Below are 20,350 nucleotides of genomic sequence, written 5' to 3' on the forward strand. Positions count from 1 at the left end.
CTGTAGGTTGTCTGTTCACACTGATTTGCTGTGTAGAAGCTAAAACATGTGATTTTAGAAAAAGACATGTCAAAGTCATACATGCTGAATGACATAACAAGTACGTATGTAAATAAAAAATTATTTTATACTGTGAATTTGACCAGGAATAACCTTTACCTCGTCAGGAATTACAATCCTTATGTATGGTAAAGGATTTCCCTATTGCAAGTTATTCCACAACATTAATTTTCGGTGTGCTTTTTATCTATCCCAAGATATAAGCAAATTTGACAAAGATGTTAGGTTTGTAAACAAATTTACATTCAAATTCTTTGCCTGGAAGTATCTAGATAGAATTTTGCATGCAAAAGAGCATTTACATCTAAAAATTACATATTTCGAATTAAAATGATTTTAGTGTTATAGATAGAAGGAAAGAGTTATTGAAGTTTATTTCTGTTTTGGCAGTGTAAATGAATTACTTACAAAATTTCAGAAGTCTACAGGTGTTTTTATAAAGTTTGTGTTACTTGTGGAAACTTCAGTTTTCTGGCATTTTGCCAATGAGACCTACTCTACATATAGCAGAAACTTGTTTTCCAGCTTTATAAATATATGTTTTAAGATTAAGAACTGATTTTACATATATAATCTGGGATCAACTTTTGACTTCTCCTGTCGAGGATTTTGAATTTGTGACAAAATATACACTTATTGATAACCAGTGACATATATAAAATGCTTTACAGTTAATAAAGCATATATATTTGACATATTTTTTCACTACATATGATGCATGTGGCAACCCCAAGAGTTGAGTTGTACCCATCGGCAAACTTTGATCATGATTCAGTGAATATAAGCAATCACCAATTGCAGATAGAACATTCTTTTTTTGAGTCCCAAACCGTGAGAAACAAATTACAAAAATGTACCTTTCTTCTGCATTAGGACGTGTTGTAGTTTTGTATTAACACACTAGTTTTAAGCAATATGTGCAAAAACATTGCACAAAAGAAGTTGTTTTGATATTGGGACTCCTGTATTATTATTTTTAATTGTGTGCTTTATTTGACTACCCCACATTTTCAAGCATACATTAATAAATCCATAATTCCAGGCTCATTAACAATAAAAAATCTCCAGGCTCATTAACAACAAAAAATCTAGATAGTTGAACTCTTTCTTGCTAACGTTTTCTAGATATGGACTGTTTGGTATTTTTCTACTAATAAAGACCCTTAGTAAGCTGCCTTCTGGTTTGATGTCATTGGGATGTTTACTGGGAACATTGGTGGAGGTCTTTCATTCTCTCTCCCCCAGTGGTTAAAGAATGAGTTACAAACCTGCTCTGTTAACCCTTTCCTTCCCAATGCACAATAGTGATGGAGTTTGTTCTAAATGGAAAATTTGTTTGATAAAGTCATTTAAAAATTTTTTTGTTCCATAAATTATCAGTATTTTCAGTTTCTGATTCATGCTTGGGATAGTTGCTGCATATTGTTTAATTTTGTCAGAATTTATATTGTTAAATATCAAATACAACAGACTATCCTCAAATCATAAATAGTGTAGTTAACATTAACATCCTGTTTCATCATGAGACTCTTCAGTGTTACATTAAAAACTGCTACCTCCTTGGCTGGGCGTGGTGGCTCACGCTTGTAATCCTAGCACTTTGGGAGGCTGAGGTGGGCAGATCATGAGGTCAGGAGATCGAGACCATCCTGGCTAACACGGTGAAACCCTCTCTCTACTAAAAAATACAAAAAATTAGCTGGGCGTGGTGGTGGGCGCCTGTAGTCCCAGCTACTCAGGAGGCTGAGGCAGGAGAATGGCATAAACCCCGGAGGCAGAGCTTGCAGAGAGCCGAGATCATGCCACTGCACTGCAGCCTGGGCAACACAGTAAGACTCTATCTCAAACACAAAAAACAAAAAACAAAAAAACTGCTACCTCCTTATTAGAAAGCTAAAGTAATAGGAACTAAGGTTGAAGTTTGAGGAATTTACTAAGAACCAAGCCTTGAGCTAAGGCTATTTCAATTTAGTATGAGTCATATCAGGGTACGGATCCATTTTACTATTAACAAAACAAATATGTTATTATTATTATTATTTTTAATGCACACATCACCTTTGGAAGATTCTTTTTTTTTTTTTTTTTTTTTTTTTGAGACGGAGTCTCGCTCTGTTCCCCAGGCTGGAGTGCAGTGGCCGGATCTCAGCTCACTGCAAGCTCCGCCTCCCAGGTTTACGCCATTCTCCTGCCTCAGCCTCCCGAGTAGCTGGGACTACAGGCGCCCACCACCTCGCCCGGCTAGTTTTTTGTATTTTTATTCACTGTATTTTCTTTAATTATACTTGAATTTTGGTTTACATTGAGGGCTCCCCTCAAAGATATTAACAGATTTTTAAAAAAGCCTCTAAAAAACTCATTCTTAGGGAAATTTGTTCACTTACTAGGCGGGGAGCAAAATAAAAATCCTTAATGTAGAAGAGCTATTATCTGTCTTCAAAATTAAATCTTTAAGTAGACTTGTGAATAAATCTAATAGTTTTGCTGAATTTACTTAGATCTTAAGACAGAATAATCATGTAGAAAATTTAAAATGTCAGGAATTCATAATAATTCATATACTCAAGGATTTTCATTCATAGTGAGGTGAGGTTATTCTTAAGAATCAAAGTCATAGAATAATAGAATTTTGAAACTGTCTAAAAAAAAATTAAAAAAATTTGAAACTGTCAGAATTATACAAGTCAATTAAAATGGCTGATTGGTTTTAAGAGGAAGAAATACTAAACGTATAATTATTAGATGCAGCATATTGTATCTGTTTTCTTTTGTAATTCTAGCTCTTATAACTTATGCTTGGACCTAGGTGTCATAACTTACTTTAAATATGTATGTTTGGTTTTCATTCATATCGACAGTACTACCTCTCAGTTTTTTTCAGATATTGTTTTATATTTACCCATGAAGACATTGTTTTTTTGGACTCTGCAAATAGGACATTTCAAAGATGAATGAAAAAAAATTGGAAACAACTTCACAGCAGCGGAAATGTCCTGAATGGATGAATGTGCAGAATAAAAGATGTGCTGTAGAAGAAAGAAAGGTATGTTGTTTATTGACTATTCTTTCAGGTGGGAAATTTAATTTGTATTTGACTGTGCAAAGAGTCAGTTGTTACTTGTAAACTTCAAGTCATTGTTTAGGTCAGAGTTGCTGTTGTCTAAATGCACCAGGACCTAGTTGTTGAAAGGGTAAACTGGAATAAACTTTAATTGGGTTTACAAAATGAGAATTCTTACTGTATATTTTCTCTTTTTATATTCAGTTTGCATGGTTGACTTTACCAGTTTGTTCTAGTTCAGATAATTTAGACAACATTACCTTTGTTGAATTTTTTGTTTGCCAGCCAGCCTTAAGCATTTTAAGGCAACATTATTCTTATAGCTACAATACGAATATAATTACCAGAAAAAAAAACTCAGGAAAATAAATGCTTTTATGAAAATGGGATTAGAGTTTTGAAGATAAACTTGTTAGGAGAAATAATTTTACAATGGGATGGCTTTTTCTTTGTTTAGTTTTCTTTATGACTTCATTAGTTTATAAAACATTAATTGATAAAACTTAGAACTATAAATTGAATGCTTCAGTGAACTTTGTTATTTCAGTGAATATTTGTTATTTGATGTGAACTTTGTGACTGTTTTGAAATTTACTAAACTCAAGGCATGTGCTCGGAAGAGTGTTTTTGAAGACGACCTCCCCTTCTTAGAATTCACTGGATCCATTGTGTATAGTTATGACGCTAGTGATTGCTCTTTCCTGTCAGAAGATATTTGGTAAGTGATTTGAATTTCCTGATTTCATTTGAATTTGGACCCTTAGAAGGTACTATTATGGTAATAATGTAATATTTGTGAATATACTGAGTTTTACAATTGAGGTGTGTTCAATAGATAATTATTTCTGTGTATAGACTCTCACCAAGTTTTACGTTTCAAATAAAAAATAGTCACTGAATTAATTTGTAATCTGTCAGTTTGTTCATGCGTATGCTTTTCTATTACTTTAGACAGTTTTTTTAACTTTTTTAGTGTATGTACTGCTGAAGTGAGCATGACAGTTTTTTTAACTTTTAATACTTAAGATATATTGTGTTTATTTTACCAATTTAGGGAAAAAATGCAAAAATTATTTAACCTTTAAATGCGCCTTTATATTTCATTAAAAATATCAACATAGTAATATTGAATAGTGGCTGTGATTGGCTCTGTTGTGTTTAATTAGCAACAATTCTAACAAATGATCCTTAAAAAATGTTCTAACTAAACATTAGAGGCCAGGTACAGTGGCTCAGGCCTGTAATCCCAGCACTTTGGGAGGCCGAGGTGGGTGGATCACAAGATCAGGAGATCGAGACCATCCCGGCTAACACGGTGAAACCCCGTCTCTACTAAAAATACAAAAAATTACCCAGGTGTGGTGGTGGACGCCTGTAGTCTCAGCTACTCAGGAGGCTGAAGCAGGAGAATTGCTTGAACCTGGGAGGCGGAGGTTGCAGTGAGCCAAGATTGTGCCGCTGCACTCCAGCCTGGGCGACAGAGCAAGACTCCGTCTCAAAAAAAAAAAAAAACAACAAGAAACAAACCTGCAAACCAACAAAAAACAGAAATGTCTGTTAGTATTTTTAGAGGTTGCCTTGTAAAATTAGGACTGCAATAATGCAATCCAAGGCTCTCAAAGCATAAAACAGAAGTAATAAGGAATTCATTCAGATCTTTTTTGAAGTTGTTATACCTGTCTTTTTTTTTCTTTAAAAAAAGGAAAAAAATTTGTTACATATTGGGTTAAAAAAAGCAGAGGTGCTGGGCACAGTGGCTAATGCCTATAATCCCTACACTTTGGGAGGCCAAGGCAGGAGGATCGCTTGAGCCCAGGAGTTGGAGACCAGCCATAGTAAAACCCCATTTCTATAAAAAAAATTTAAAAATTATCCAGGTGTCTGTGGCCCTAGCTACTCAGGAGCCTAGGTTTTGGGCCCAAGAGGTTGAGGCAGCGGTGAGCCTTGATCACACCACTGCTCTCCAGCCTGGGCAACAGGGCAAGACCCTGTCTCAGACAAACAAACAAACAAAAGGCAGAGGTAAGTTAAGCTATTTATTAATGGTCTACTGGTGTAGATATAAGCTAGAAATAACATTCAAGTGTTTTTACTTCTACTATAGTTATCTGGCCACTTTGGGATTCATTATACTGAATTAATTTCACAGAGGAGGTAAAATCTGTTGTTTATGATTACATATTAACTCTACCATTTTACCTTCAGCATTGCTACAGTATGTCATTTCTGAAGGCAATTAGCAAAAGTGACTTGAAGAATTGTAGTTTTGATGACTTCTATGTATTTTATAAAAGGCAGGCAGAGTTTTTGTGTTTGCTTTCCCTTCCTCTGGATACCTTAAATTTTTGCTACCACAGATTTCCAACAATTTGATTATGATGTGCCCTTGTGTAATGTGGTTGATGTTTATTTGGCTTGGAGTTCATTGAATTTTTTTGATCCGTGGACTTATACCTTTAATCAAATTTGAAAAATGTCTTCAGATCTTTTTTCCTCCTATCCTGTTATTCTTTTCACTTTCTGGGACTTTTAGTACACACAAGTTTGATTGCTTGATACTGTGTCGCAGCCCACTGAGGCTGTTTCCTTTTAGTCTTTTTTTCTTTCTTCCTTTTCTTCTTTCTGTGCTTCATTTTGAATAGCTTCAATAGTTTTGTTTCCTATGTCTTCAAGTTCACTTATATTTTTTTCTTCTGTAGTGTCTGGTCTGTTTATACCATCCTGTGAATTTCTTTTTTAGGCACTACATTATTTTGTTTATCTCTAGAAGTTCCATTTGGTTCTTTTTTTTTTTTTTTTTTTCCATTTTAGCTCTCATTATTCGTGTTTCTTTTGAAATTCTTGAATATATTTAGCGTATTTTTAATAGCTGTTTTAATGTACTTGTCTGTTAATTCCATTATTCTAGGATTTTTTTCTTTCTGTTGGATGATTTTTCTCCTGGTTTTGAGTTATATTTTCCTGTTTATTCTTACAGCTGTTAATTTTTTTTTCTTAGATTAGGCATTGTGATTTTACTTTGCGGAATGTTAGATTTTATTGTTTTCCTTTAACGAAAGGAACTTTGTCAGACATCTAAGTTACTTGAAGATCAACTTTATGTTTTGAGGCTTGTTTTCAAGCTTGATCAGGGAAGGTCCACATTTGCCTTTAGTCTAAGGGTAATTTAGCCTTCTAATAAGATGTGACCCTTCTGGAGTCTTTGTTGATTGCCTCTGGTCAGCCATCTGTTCTCTGACTTTTCAGAGCTTTAATGCCTCTTACCTTTGTGTAAGTCCGTCCTGAGAATCATTCAGCTTATGGTTGTTTGCCCGGCCCCATAGAGTTATGGTCTGTGCATGCTTGTCTTCGTATTCTGCAAAGACCAAAGGAGTCCCTTAGGAAGATTTCTGGAGCACTCTTCCTGCCTAGCTTCCTCCTCTCCAGCTCTACCCCGGGAATTCCAGGTCTTTCAGCTTCCAGGGCTCTGAACTCTGTCTCCCCAACTCAGTGCTCTTCTTGTGATTCTTTTCCCTGTTCTGTTGTCTGCAGTGGGTCCCAGGAAGAATGTGGGGCAACTGTAAGGTTCACCCTTCATTTCCCTTCCCTTGGAAGTCCTGTACTGCCTGTTGTCTAGTATGCAAAACAGTTGTTTTATATGTTTTGTCCAAGTTTAGATTTGTTTTTGGTGGGAGGGTGAGTCTAGCCTCGTTATAATGTTGGTCTGAAGCAGAAGTTGAGTTTCTTTTATTTTTTAAATATATTTTCAATTTTTAACAACTATTAAATAAGCAAGTATCAACAACAATAGATAGCAATATAATAAATATGCATATTCCTCCCACTTTGTTTATCAAATCTTAATTTTCTTCAATTTTTTTTTTTTTAATAGGGTCTTACTCTGTTGCTTGTGCTGGAGTGACAGTGGTGTGATCTTGGTTCACTGCAACCTCCGCCTCTTGGGCTCAAGTAATCCTCCCACCTCAGCCTCCTGAGTAGCTGGGACTACAGGCATGCATCACCAGGCCCGGATAATTTTTATATGTATTTTTTTATAGAGATGGGTTTTTTGCCATGTTGCCCAGGCTGGTCTTGAATTCCTGGACTGAAGCAATCTGCCTGCCTTGGCCCCCCAAAGTGTTGGGATTACAGGTGTGAGCCACTGCACCTGGCCTGTTTTCTTCAGTTCTTTATCAAGAAATGAAACATTAAAATATAGCTGAAGCCCCATGTTTTTTCTTTCTGATTCTCCCCCTGTGCCTCTCTGAGATAACTTCTATGAGTTTCATGCATTTTTTTTTTTCCTTTTTAATAAAAACAGGGTCTTGCTCTATTATCCAGGCTGAAGTGCGGTGGTGAGATCATACTCAATGCAGCCTCAACCTTGTGGGCTCATGTGATCCTTTCGCCTCAGCCCCTCAAGTAGCTAGAACTACTGGTATGTGCTGCCATGCCTGGCTAATTTATTTATTTATATTTTTTAAAGACAGGGTCTCACTATGTTGCCTAGGCTAGTTTTGAACTCCTGGCTTCAAGTGATCCTCCTGCCTTGGTCTCTCAAAGCACTGGGATTACAGGCATGAGCCACTGGCTGCTCACATGTTTTTTATGATAGTACTTAATAATTTTATATCTGAAAATAATGTTATTTTGCCCATTTAAAAACTTCAAAAAAGACTAACAAACTATGTGTACTCTGTAACTTGTCTTTTTTACTCAACACATGTTTTTGAGAATTTTTCTTGTTGATCTGCATATACATTTTAACTGTTGTATCTTACAGTGTTTCCTTATGCAACAGCTGGTTCAGTCCATTCTCTTGTTAATGGAAATGTAGTTTGTTTCTAAGTTTTGCCAGTAGAAACAGTGTTGCAATGCACGTTCTTAAACATGTCTCTTTGTTTCTGAGGGTTTCATTTATTTGTGACAAAACTTGATGGGTCATAGTGTTTATGCACCTTCAACTAGATATTGTCATTGTCAAAGTTTTCTTCCAAAAGGATTTTACCAATTTATACATTCCCCACTGATAGTTGTCCTCTTAACACTTGGTATTCTGAAACTTTAATTTTTACCAGTCAGATAGATGTGAAATCATGTAGACTTAATTTGCATTTCTTTGACTTCTAGTGAGAAGCAGTGTCTTCACATTTTGTTTTGGATTTTTAAAATTTATTTTTTATTTTTGTTTTTCTTGGAGACAGGGTCTTGCACTTTTACCCAGGCTGAAGTGCAGTGATGTGATCATAGCTCACGCTAACCTTGAACTCCTGGACTCAAGTGATCCTCCTGCCTCAGCTTCCTGAGTAGCTGGGACTACAGGTGTGTGTCACCACACCCAGTTAATTTTTAATTTTTTTTTTTTTTGGTAGAGACATGCTGTGTTGCACAGGTTGGTCTTAAACTCCTAGTCTCAAGCAGTCCTCCTGCCTTGACCTCCCAAAGTGCTGGGATTACAGGGGTGAACCACCGTACCTGGCCATATCTTTTGGATTTATAGGTCATTTGGATTTTCTTTTGGGAATTACCTGTTCATATTTTTCTCTATTTTTCTGCTGAATAATTTGTCTTTTCTTACCTTTTTTTCAAGCAATTTTACATATTTTCTGGCTGTTCATTATCAGTTGTATGTACTGCAGATAACTTGTCTGTGATTGCCTTTTAATTTTTGAATTATGTCTTTCATTATACAGAAGTTTAAATTTTTAACATAATTAATTTACATGATTTTTCCCCCCTTAGCATGAGTCTATCAGATGGGGATGTCGTGGGATTTGACATGGAGTGGCCACCATTATACAATAAAGGGAAACTTGGCAAAGTTGCGCTAATTCAGTTGTGTGTTTCTGAGAGCAAATGTTACTTGTTCCACATTTCTTCCATGTCAGGTTGGTGTCTCTTCATTTCATTTTTTTATGGCTGATAATTGTTATATGTCAACTTTATCCCTATAAAATTAAGTTCTTTTATTAGCTGGCCATTCTCTCATTATCTTAAATTTATTTAAGTATTTATGTTCTACCTGATTCACTCACATTCCTTGTTTTATTTAATTTTCACAACATACCTGTGAGGCATTGACATTTTTTCTGTTTTAGAGAAGAGAAAACTGAAATTTTAAGGGGCTAACTGACCAGGATATATACTGCTATTGCTAGCAGGAGTGGCATTGAAACTGATTATTTTTTCTTGTCATTTATCAATCAGGACCATTTGCTTTAGTTAAGACATACTCAAGGTGAATGTGTTTCTGAATTTAAGATTACTGTTAAATACATATCTAAACATAAACCTGGTATGTATAAGAAGTAGGACATAAATCCATCATACTTGACAGAACTTACAGAAATAACAAGAAAATGTTACAGTTTTTCCCCAGGGATTAAAAATGTTGCTTGAAAATAAAGCAATTAAAAAGGCAGGTGTAGGAATTGAAGGAGATCAGTGGAAACTTCTACGTGACTTTGATATCAAATTGAAGAATTTTGTGGAGTTGACAGATGTTGCCAATAAAAAGGTAAAATCAATATATATACAATTTTCATAATGAAGATAATTTTGTTGCACAGAATGTACTTTCTGTCTGAATGTTAGAGTTTTTGAAAAAATAGTTTAAGTTATATAATTTTTTTTAGCAATAAAAAAGTTCCAAGTGAATGTTCTATAATGAAAACCTTTAGTTTTTTTTTTTTTTTAATTTTTGTTTCACGATCGGGGTACATGTGCATGTTTGTTACATAGGTAAACTTGTGTCATGGGGGTTTATTGTACAGGTTATCACCCAGGTATTAAACCTAGTACCCATTAGTTATTTTTCCTGATTCTCTTCCTCCCTTCTCCCACCCTCCACCTCCCACAGTGTGTGTTGTTCCCCTCTATGTGTCCATGTGTTCTTATCATTTAAATCCCACTTATAAGTGAGAACATACGCTATTTGCTTTTCCGTTCCTGCATAAGTTTGCTAAGGATAATGGCCTCTAATGCCATCCATGTCCCTGCAAAGAACATGATCTTGTTTTTTTTTTTTTTAATGGCTGCATACTATTCCATACTATTCCATGGTGCATATGTACCACAATTTTTTTTTTTTTTAATGTAGTCTATTATTGATGGGCATCTAGGCTGATTCCATGTCTTTGCTATTGTAAATAGTGCTGCAGTGAACATATGCTTGCATATGTCTTTATAACAGAATGATTTACATTCCTTTCAGTATATACCCAATAGTGGGATTGCTGGGGTAAATGGTGTTTCTTTCTTTAGGTCTTTGAGGAATTGCTACACAGCCTTCCACAATGGAAAACCTTTAGTTCTAATCCACTGTCTTGGCATACAGTTTCTTTTTTTTTTTTTTTTTTTTTTTTTTTCCTGAGATGGAGTTTCGCTCTTGTTGCCCAGGCTGGAGTGCAATGGTGTGATCTCGGCTCACTGCAGCCTCCACCTCCCGGGTTTAAGTGATTCTCCTGCTTCAGCCTCTTGAGTAGCTGGGGTTACAGGCATGCGCCACCATGCCCGGCTAATTTTGTGTTTTTAGTAGAGATGGGATTTCTCCATGTTGTTCAGGCTGATCTTGAACTCCTGACCTCAGGTCATCTGCCTGCCTTGGCCTCCCAAAGTGCTGAGATTACAGGCATGAGCCATGACACCTGGCCGGCATACAGTTTCTTTCTTTCTTTCTTTCTTTTTTTTTTTTTTGAGACACAGTCTTGCTCTGTCGCCCGGGCTGGAGTGCAGTGGTGCAATCTTGGCTCACTGAAACCTTTGCCTCCTGGGTTCAAGTGATTCTCCTGCCTCAGCCCCACAAGTAGCTGGGACTACAGGTGTGCCACCACACCCAGCTAATTTTTTTGTATTTTTTTTAGTAGAGGCAGGGTTTCACCATGTTAGCCAGGATGGTCTTGATCTCCTGACCATGTGATCCACCTGCCTTGGCCTCCCAAAGTGCTGAGATTTCATACAGTTTATTTAAGCAAGCCTTCTCCTTCCCTTCCTCCCAGTTCTTGGTACTCTTTCACATTCATATATTTGCAAATGTAAAATTGTGTTTTAGGTGTATATTTTTAATACATTTATACCAGTAACTTAAAAAAATTTTTTTTTTCATTTAAGGGAGAGCATAATGGAGCACTTGTGATACAGTGCTCTTAGTTGAAGTTTGGCTATCAGTTCCATCACCTATATTTCACATATTTTATTAATGAAGTCATTAAATTAAATTCTCATATTTAGCCAACTATTCATTTGGCTGGGAGGTAGAAAGACTACTAACCAGCTTTTTTTTCATGAACAGTACTTTTAAAGTCTAAGAATTTTAATACCTACATTAGGGAAATTCTAGAATTAAATTCTTACAATGTGGACTGCATATGAGGCTTTTAGTGACAGGGAATTGGTTGAAGGCTATCTGTGGGTTGTATTTTGGTATAACATTTTCTAATTTTATTTGTGGTATGTTCATTTGATGTCTTTTGTTAATACCTGAAAACAGGAACTGATTTTTACTGTGTTGCTTTTTCATCATTTCTAGTTGAAATGTACAGAGACCTGGAGCCTCAGTGGTCTGGTTAAACACCTCTTAGGTAAACAGCTTCTGAAAGACAAGTCTATCCGCTGTAGCAATTGGAGTAAATTTCCTCTCACTGAGGACCAGAAACTGTATGCAGCCACTGATGCTTATGTACGTGCTTAAAGATCTTTAGAAATTGTGATGTGTTTTAAAAACATTATTATAAATGACTTTAGAAAAATTTTATTGTAGTAGTGGCAGAAACTCTACCATAATATTTTATATCAATTTGGCATTGAAAAATGCTTAGGAAGACATTTAGTGAAACTGTTCATTCTCGATATTAGTTAGCAAGTACCAATCAACAGATTGTTCAATGCTAGTTATTTTCATTGTCATGAAGCCAAATTAATGTCTAATTTGTATGTAAAAAAATGTGAACTTGCTGAAAACATGAAAGGCTAAGAAACCCAGGCTGAGCAAGCACAAAAAATACTGATGATGGATTTGATATATAAACAATTCAGAATGAAAATAATTATAGTACAGTTTCTATTTTGAAACTGGCCTTATTTCCTATATTTATACATAAAATGTGGTGAAATTTTAGAAAAATTGCCTCCAAATTTAGCTTGTTGCTGCCATTAGATATATTTTTATATTTGCATGTTTGTATGTAGTAAAATCTGGGCTTATCTTTATATCTAGCAATATTGTGTATTTTTTAAGAAATGTATTTTATTCCACAGTGAATTTGTTTTTTCCTAATTCATGCTGTCATTTGTAGATGAATATTTTATGGTTTCTCCTTTGCATCTGTCAAAGGAATGGAAACTCCTTTGAATTGTAACCAGCAACAATTCACTTTTGTTAGGAACATTGGATGATAATTTTCCTTTAAAAGATATCCCCAAACTTGTTGAGAGCTAGCACAAGTTCTGTAGCATTTTTATTCATGAAAAATCAATGTGACTTGATTGTTCTTGTTAACAGGACTTAGAAGGAGGACTCTTCATATACTGACTAACATTCTCAGCTGATTTAAGTAGGATTTCTCTCACTGGATTGCATTTTGTTAGATTCCGTTATAGGTTATTTTATTTGGATATTGTGTGTAATATTGAGTGTGAAAAAAGTGAAAACAAATTTTTAAGGCTTAGGCAGCTTACTTTCTCAATTTTCACAATTGGTATGATTATTAAATGAGGACATATTGATATTTGTGTCACATAATAGGTCGAATTCCATGTTTGGGTGCTTTGCGAATCATTCTCTTCGATTTTTCTGAAGATGGGACTTACTGTTTTATTTCGGTGATCTTTAGGATACTTTTTAAATTTTTCTGTTTTTTTATAGGCTGGTTTTATTATTTACCGAAATTTAGAAATTTTGGATGATGCTGTGCAAAGGTTTGCTATAAATAAAGGTATGTTAAGATCCATAAATAAAATGTGAATTCACTCTTTTGTGAGGTTTATCTCCAAAAAGGCAATATTCACATATTTGCAAAACATTTAGTGCTATAACTTCTTGAATGTCTGAGCATTCCTGACATTAGGGTGGGATCCATCAGGGCCCAAGGTTAGTGTTTCATCTTTGTTACTTGTGGCAAAGCAGCCCTTACTTCTTTTACTTTGTAGCATTGCTATGTATTTGGCTTCTAGATTTGGGGCTTTGTGGCTTTCATAATAGCAGTGACACAACCAGCTTTCTCCCAGTCTGGAGATGATACGTCCTTGCTATAAGTATTTGAAATACTTTCTATATAATACTTTAAAACATATGAGATGGCTTATCCCCAAGATGTAGCTAATAAACACTAAATGAGAAAGTAGGTAAAGATATATTTATTCATTTATTAAGTATTGTTCAGCATTTTACAGTGCTTTCTAACATACTGGTTTACGTTTCTAACTTTTTTCTGTGATTTTTCTGTAAAAATAATGGACATGTCATCCAAACTCAGTGCTGTTTTTAGAGGTCTTGATAGGCTAGTGAGAGCAGAAGGAGCCATGTAGTGGAGTGGGTGAGCCCAGGCTTTTTGTTGCACAGACCAATGTGAATCCCAGCCGTGTGACCTGGGATGTACCTGTTTCTCCAAGTGTGGAATGTGGATACTAGCGTAATGTCTGTTTTATAGAATAATTGTGAACACTTAAAGGGACAAACTATTCAAAACGTCTGTATTGGTATAAAGTTATCACTATTCTTGTAGTTTCCTTTTGGAGATTGTAAATGATTGTGTTTGTTAAGATGTTAATTAAATTAGACCATTTTGCTAAATATTCTTAAAAATATGGCATGACTGCCTCATATAAAATGATATGATATTCTTTATAATTGTCACTGAGAAGGGATTCAGAGCCTCTGTGGGTGGCAGGTCCTCCTTTATATGTTAAGGTAGAAGAGTCTTTATTCTTACTTCCCCTCACTGGAGAGCCACTTCTGATGAATGCCTGCTGGTTCTCTGTAGTCAGAGGTCTTGTGGCTGTAACTTAGAGTCAGCCTCCATATCCCTGGGTTCTGCATCTGTGGGTTCAGCCAACCACAGATTGAGAACATTCCAGCCAAAAAACAAAAAAATTCACAGCTTAAAAAAGGAAAAGTTGAATTTACTGCATGGAGTACCACACTGAATCCATATGAATGAAGTGATGTGTAGGCATTGTATAAGGTATTATAAGAAATCTGGAGATGATTTAAAGTATACAGGACAATGTGTATAGGTTATATGCAAACACTGCAGCATTTTATATAAGAGACTTGATCATCTATGGATTTAATATCAGTGGTGGGGAGGTTCCTGGAACCAATCCCTCAAGGATACAGAGGAATGACTGCATGTTAATTAACTGAGGCAGGTGATAGGTTTTTTAAGCTGATTAGGGAAACAGTATGTAAGAACTTATTTAACTCGTAATAAAACTACAATTTGACAGAGGAGATTTATGAATTTTTGGCTTTATGGTTTGTGGAATTGCATGTAGGTTACATGTACAATTTTGTTACATGTGCAATTTTGATGAAAATGCTTCCAAGGAATGTTTACTATATTTTTCACTAAAGTAATACATATTAATAACACAGTACTGGAAGTCCTGGTATCTGTGTACCTGTCATTGTAATGCTACATTATAATGCTACATTATTTGACCTTCACTTTTTTTTCCCTTTATTGCATTATATGTGTGAGTATATTGTGACATCTTGACTCAGATTCCAGTGAGTTGTATTAGGTTGGTGCAAAAACAATTGTGGTTTTGGTAATTTTTAATGGCAAAAACCACAATTACTTTTGCACCAACCTAATAACCAAGAATACCATCTTTTTGCCTGCCTTCCTCCCTCCCTTCCTTTCTGTTATTCAGCCAGAAGTATCAGCATCACTATTCTCTAATTTTCTTCGTGTACATATGGATGATATTTTCAAATGACCACTTTTCTCTTTCACTTTTTATTATTAGACTGTTTTTTTCTTCTTGTTAAAGGATAAAAAGATTAGAACATAAAAGAATGTTTACACATTGTTTCCCCATTGACTTATTCCCAAGATGGTAGCTAATAAACACCAAATGATATAGTAAAGATATATTTACTCATTTATTAAATATTGTTGAGCATTTTACGATATGGGAATACATTAGTGAACAAGCCAGGCATAGTCTGTTTCCTGAGGGGCCTACAGTTTTATTGGGGATATAGATGAGTGAAAAAAGCAATTGCAGAGAGATGAGTCTTACGTCATGGGAAAACAAGGTACAGTAGTTAGCACACCAAGAGGCATCTGACACATATTGGGGTAAATATTATAGAATATTTCCTGGAGAAAGTGCAGGTAAAAGCCAGACCTGAAACCTGAGCAAGAGTTAGCTAAGGCCGGGCGCAGTGGCTCATGCCTGTAATCCTAGCACTTCGGGAGGCCAAGGTGGGTAGATCACCTGAGGTCAGGAGTTCGAGACCAGCCTGACCAAAATGGTCAAACACCATCTCTACTAAAAATACAAAAAATCAGCTGGATGTGGTAATGGGCGCCTGTAATCCCAGCTACTTGGGAGGTTGAGGCAGGAGAATCGCTTTAATCTGGGAGGCAGAGGTTGTAGTGAGCCGAGATTGCACCATTGCACTCCAGCCTGCATGACGAATGAGACTCTGTCTCAAAAGAAAAAAAAAAAAGTTACCGAGCTGAAGAGTATGGGAAAGAATGGGTACAGGAAATTACAGGTGCCAAGTTTCAGAGGTAAGAGAAATTATGGTGTCTATAGGTAATTGAAAGTAGTTCAGTTTAGTGAACATTGAATAGGACTGGGCGGATGAAGGCGAAGCAGAAAAAGGAAAGCAGATGGGCCATGGTAAGGAGTTTATATCTCCTCCCAAGAGCAATCAAAGTGACTGAGGGTTTTAAACACAGCAATGAATTACATTAAAAAAAAACAAGAACTTGGGCTCTAGAATAAAAAACAAATGGTAGGAGGAAGGCAGGAGTCACAGGAGGAATATCTTTTGGGAGGCTGTGACAATAATCCAAGTGAGGGGTAATGGCAACTTGAATCGGTTAATTGTATTGAGAATGGAGAGAAGTTAACAGATTCAAAATTCATTTTTTTTTTTTCTTTTTTTGAGTCTCGCTCTGTCACCCAGGCTGGATGCGATCTCGGCTTACTGCATCTTCTACCTCCTGGGTTCAAGCGATTCTCCTGTCTCAGCCTCCTGAGTAACTGGGATTACAAGCACCTGCTACCACACCCAGCTAATTTTTATATGTTTAGTGGAGATGGGGTTTCGCCATGTTGGCCAGGCTGGTCTTGAACTCCTGGTCTCAAGTCCTCCGCCTGCCTCAGCCTCCCAAAGTGCTGGAATTATAGGCGTGAGCTACCACACCTGACCTCAAAATACATTTAATAGAGCAAGCATTGAGCCACTATGCCCCGCCTCAAAATACGTTTAATAAACCAACGGAATTTGAGGTAATGATGAAAGACACATGTCAAGGATCATTCCTGTGTTGTTGGCATAAGCAACGGGGATGAAAAGTATTGAGGAAGAGCAAGATTTTGGGATGCATTGTCACACAGTTGATTTTAGGTATATTAAGGGAGAGAGACCTGTAAGGTAGCAAAGTGGAGATGGTGCAAGAATTAGTTGTGTTGGCTGTAGCGCAGAGGACAGTTTGAGTTATGAGAGTTTGGACTGAGAATCCTGAGGAACTCTTAGTGTTGAACATTTGTGTGGAGGAGGGGACACCGAAGGAGTTGCCATAGACATCGAGGAAATTAGGAGGTGTGGTGTGCAGAAAGCCAAGTGAAGAACATGTTTTAAGTAGGAGGATGCTATCAACTGTTTTAAATTCTGCTGAGAGTTTGAGAAACTGAGGACTTAGAATTCATCATTAGATTTGGCAATGCGCCGATCATTTGTAATCTTTTAAACAATAGCTTTGCTATACTGGGTAGCAAAGGAATGTTTTGAGGAGTGGTCATTTGGAGCATATGCTATTCAAACAGAGAAGAGTCCACAGGCTTTGGTAACATGAAGGTCCTGTAACCATCGCAAGAGAATGAGGTAGGAGGAAATCATATTAACGTGAATAGAGGAGTAAGTTAAATCTAAGGAATGTGGAAACAGAGACAGGTTCTCATTATGTTGCCCAGCCTGGCTCAGACTCATGGCCTCAAGCGATCCTCCTGCCTCAGCCTCCTGAATACCTCGGGTTTCAGGCCACTGCGTCTGGCTTGAAAACAACATTTTCTTAGAAGCTTGTTTTAGTTGTTTTAGAAATAACTAAGGCATGTGTAAACAACTGTTCTTCTAGAAGCTTAGTTTGGAAAGGGAACGTTTATTGATTCATATAACACTTATTTGTTGGGTGCTTATGTGTCAGGCACTGTTAAGAGTTGCTCAGGAAAATTTACAAGCCAAATGAACCACACCCCTTCATTTCCTTTGGGTGAAGTGAGGGAGCCACGTGGTTATCTGAAGGAAGAGCATAGCTGGATTAGAGGGAAGAAAGTGCAGAACCTCCTAGGGTGATTGCTGGCTTGTTTGGAGGAACAGTGCATATAACTGAATGAAATGAGTGAGGGTAAGAGTGGCAGGAAATGAGGCTAGAAAAGGAACTTGGGCCACATCACGTAGGGCCTTGTAGGCTGTGAATCTGACTTCATTTCTTATGAATGAAAATAAATACAATGATGGGTGATGGGAAACCCATAGAGGGTTTGGAGCAGAATAATTATATAATTAAAATTTTATTTTAGAAAGATTTTTCTGGTTGTTGTAAAAGGAAAAATGTTTAGCCCCAGGGCATTTTGGCAGAGAGTTTGGAGGCTATTGTAACAGCCCAGGCAATAGACAATAATTGTTTGGATTAGACTGGTAGCAATAGAGGTGATGAGAAGTGGTAGCTTCTGTAGATATTTGGAAGATATATGTGAGGGATTTTCCGATGAATTCCCTGTAAGGGGTGAGGTGTGAAGATTGATAGAATGTTAAGATATTTTGGTCAGATCATCTGATGAATGGAAAGGTCAGTTATAGTGGACAGATTATGAGAAGAACAGGTTTGGGTGAGAAAACTTTAGATTTTAGTGTTGGATATCCTAAGTTTTAGATGATTATTGGTATCCAAGAGAATATCTTAGTTGGAAATATGATCCCAAAGTTCAAGGTTGAGGTTGGAGATGTAATTCAGTTCCGATGGTAGTTAAAGCAGTGAGACTGAATGAGATAAAATAGGGAGTGAATGAAATAAAGAATAGACGTGATATTGACCTCAAAGGCACACCAGCATTTAGAGGTTGGGAAGATGAGGAGAGAGCAGCAAAGAGGACTGGGAGGACCACTAATGAAGGAGGGAAGTACAGGAGGTGTTTAGTTTTGAAGCCACCTGAAGAAAATGTTTTAAATAGGAAGAAGTTGTCAATTGCTTTAAATCATTTGGAGAAGTTGAGTAAGATGAGAGTCTAGAATTAAGTTAGGTTCGATGGTGTGGAGGCCATCAATAACCTTTTCTTTTCTTTTTTTTTTTTTTTTTTTGAGGCAGAGTCTTGCTCATTCACCCATGCTGGAGTGCAGTGGAGCAATCTCGGCTCGCTGCAAGCTCCGCCTCTTGGGTTCACGCCGTTCTCCTGCCTCAGCCTCCCGAGTAGCTGGGACTACAGGCGCCCGCCACCATACCTGGCTAATTTTTTTGTATTTTTAGGAGAGACGGGGTTTCACCATGTTAGCCAGGATGCTCTAGATCTCTTGACCTTGTGATCCACCTGCCTTGGCCTCCTAAGAGCTGGGATTACAGGCGTGAGCCACGACGCCCGGCCCATCAGTAACCTTTTCAAAAGCAGCTTTGCTCTACTGATTTGGGTGAAAACTTAGTTGGAGTTGGTTTGGGAGGAAATGGGAGCAGAAAATTTGAGAGAGTGAGTATAGACAACTCTTTCAAGGAATTTCGCTATAAATGGGAGTAGAGATCTGAAGACTGAATAGCAAATTGAAAAGTGGGAAGATGAGGTAATTCTCTCATTATTTCATTTTTTCTTAGTGAAATAAGAGGTGAAGTTGTTCTCACAGGTGTTGGAGGTTCACAAAGAAAGGAAGATGTTTGAAATAGTCATTTTGAGAGTCGGAAACAGAAGAATTAACAGTCAGGGCTGAGGGTGCTTTTGAAATCTGTGTCCTGAGTTTAAAATAACTTGTGTCATCATTGATTGCTTTATTTTCAACTATATTCAACTGCTTGAGTGTAGGTATCAGGTAGGTAAAAAAAAAAAGTGGGTTTTATTAAGAGTAGAGGTTTTGCCAGGTAATTACCATGGAGGGAGGGAAGAGCAAAGGAGTTGAGAGTCTATAGATACAAAGGAATGATTACTGTATTGTGGGTAAGAGAGAAATGGAAGACTCAGTGGGGAGTGGGAGTAGGGAGGGTGATAGGTAAGGAAAAGGTGATAGGATCAATGCATTTGGTTCTACAAGTGTCAAAGTATTGTTGGGGAAAGCATGCTGGAAGGAAAGATAGGTGTGCTGGTGTTCTCAGGGTGGAAGGCTTGCAGTTGAAGTCTGGAAGTGGTGATTTTATTGGCAATTATAAGGTCAATGGTATGACTATGGAATTGAGTGGCTAAGGTCTGTTGAAGAAAAGATTGTCGGAAATGCAGGGGTCAACGAACTGGCCTGTGGATGTTGAAGTCACTGGCAGTTATCACAGAAATAGTAGTGGAGGGAAAGTCAGTTAATGAATCAGGCGTTAAGATCTCCAAGGGATGAAAGGATGCAGTTTGGAGATGACAAGATAACTGTAGTAATCACAAAGAGCAGGTTATGTAGCTCTATCTCATAGGCTTCAGAGGAGATGGGCTTTTGAAGGACAAGAGAAATGATGATGAATAAATTCTAAGCAGGGGAAGTGTTTGGTAAAGCAGGGCAGGCTTTGTGCTGTTGATGGCAAATGATGTACCAGGCAGGATGAAGTTGAGAATTTGGAAGATGATCACTGATTAGAAAGGCTTACATTTTATTTTGGCCGGGTGGTAGCTCATGCCTGTAATCCCAGCACTTTGGAAGGCTAAGGTGGGCAGATCACTTGAGGCCAGAAGTTGGAGACCAGCCTGGCCACCATGGCGAAACACTGTCTCTACTAGAAATACAAAAAAAAAAAAAAAATTAGCTGGGCATGGTGGCACATGCCTGTAGTCCCAGCTACTCCAGGGGCTAGGGAATGAGAATCACTTGAAGCCGGGAGGTGGAGGTTGCAG

At 37.1% G+C, this 20,350-nt stretch overlaps 1 protein-coding gene across 7 annotated transcripts in view; it reads left to right on the forward strand.

Annotated features, from left to right (window-relative positions):
- Positions 1 to 20,350, forward strand: part of WRN (WRN RecQ like helicase) — a 139,198-nt gene that overhangs the window by 21,579 nt on the left and 97,269 nt on the right. For 4 of the 7 annotated variants that reach the window (XM_023214601.2, XM_023214608.2, XM_023214609.2 and 1 more), the window contains exons 2-7: positions 2,932 to 3,103; positions 3,727 to 3,839; positions 8,843 to 8,988; positions 9,469 to 9,617; positions 11,628 to 11,777; positions 12,963 to 13,032. In XM_023214601.2, coding sequence (XP_023070369.2) covers positions 3,008 to 3,103; positions 3,727 to 3,839; positions 8,843 to 8,988; positions 9,469 to 9,617; positions 11,628 to 11,777; positions 12,963 to 13,032 — 724 coding nt within the window. In that variant the 5' untranslated portion in view covers positions 2,932 to 3,007. Of the gene's footprint in view, positions 1 to 69; positions 101 to 2,931; positions 3,104 to 3,726; positions 3,840 to 8,842; positions 8,989 to 9,468; positions 9,618 to 11,627; positions 11,778 to 12,962; positions 13,033 to 20,350 lie in introns of those variants that run through there. The other 3 variants (XM_023214603.2, XM_023214605.2, XM_023214606.2) reach the window with 3 other exon arrangements.

Source organism: Piliocolobus tephrosceles, chromosome 7, assembly GCF_002776525.5.
Source record: "Piliocolobus tephrosceles isolate RC106 chromosome 7, ASM277652v3, whole genome shotgun sequence".
In the NCBI taxonomy this organism is placed as follows: Eukaryota; Metazoa; Chordata; class Mammalia; order Primates; family Cercopithecidae; genus Piliocolobus; species Piliocolobus tephrosceles.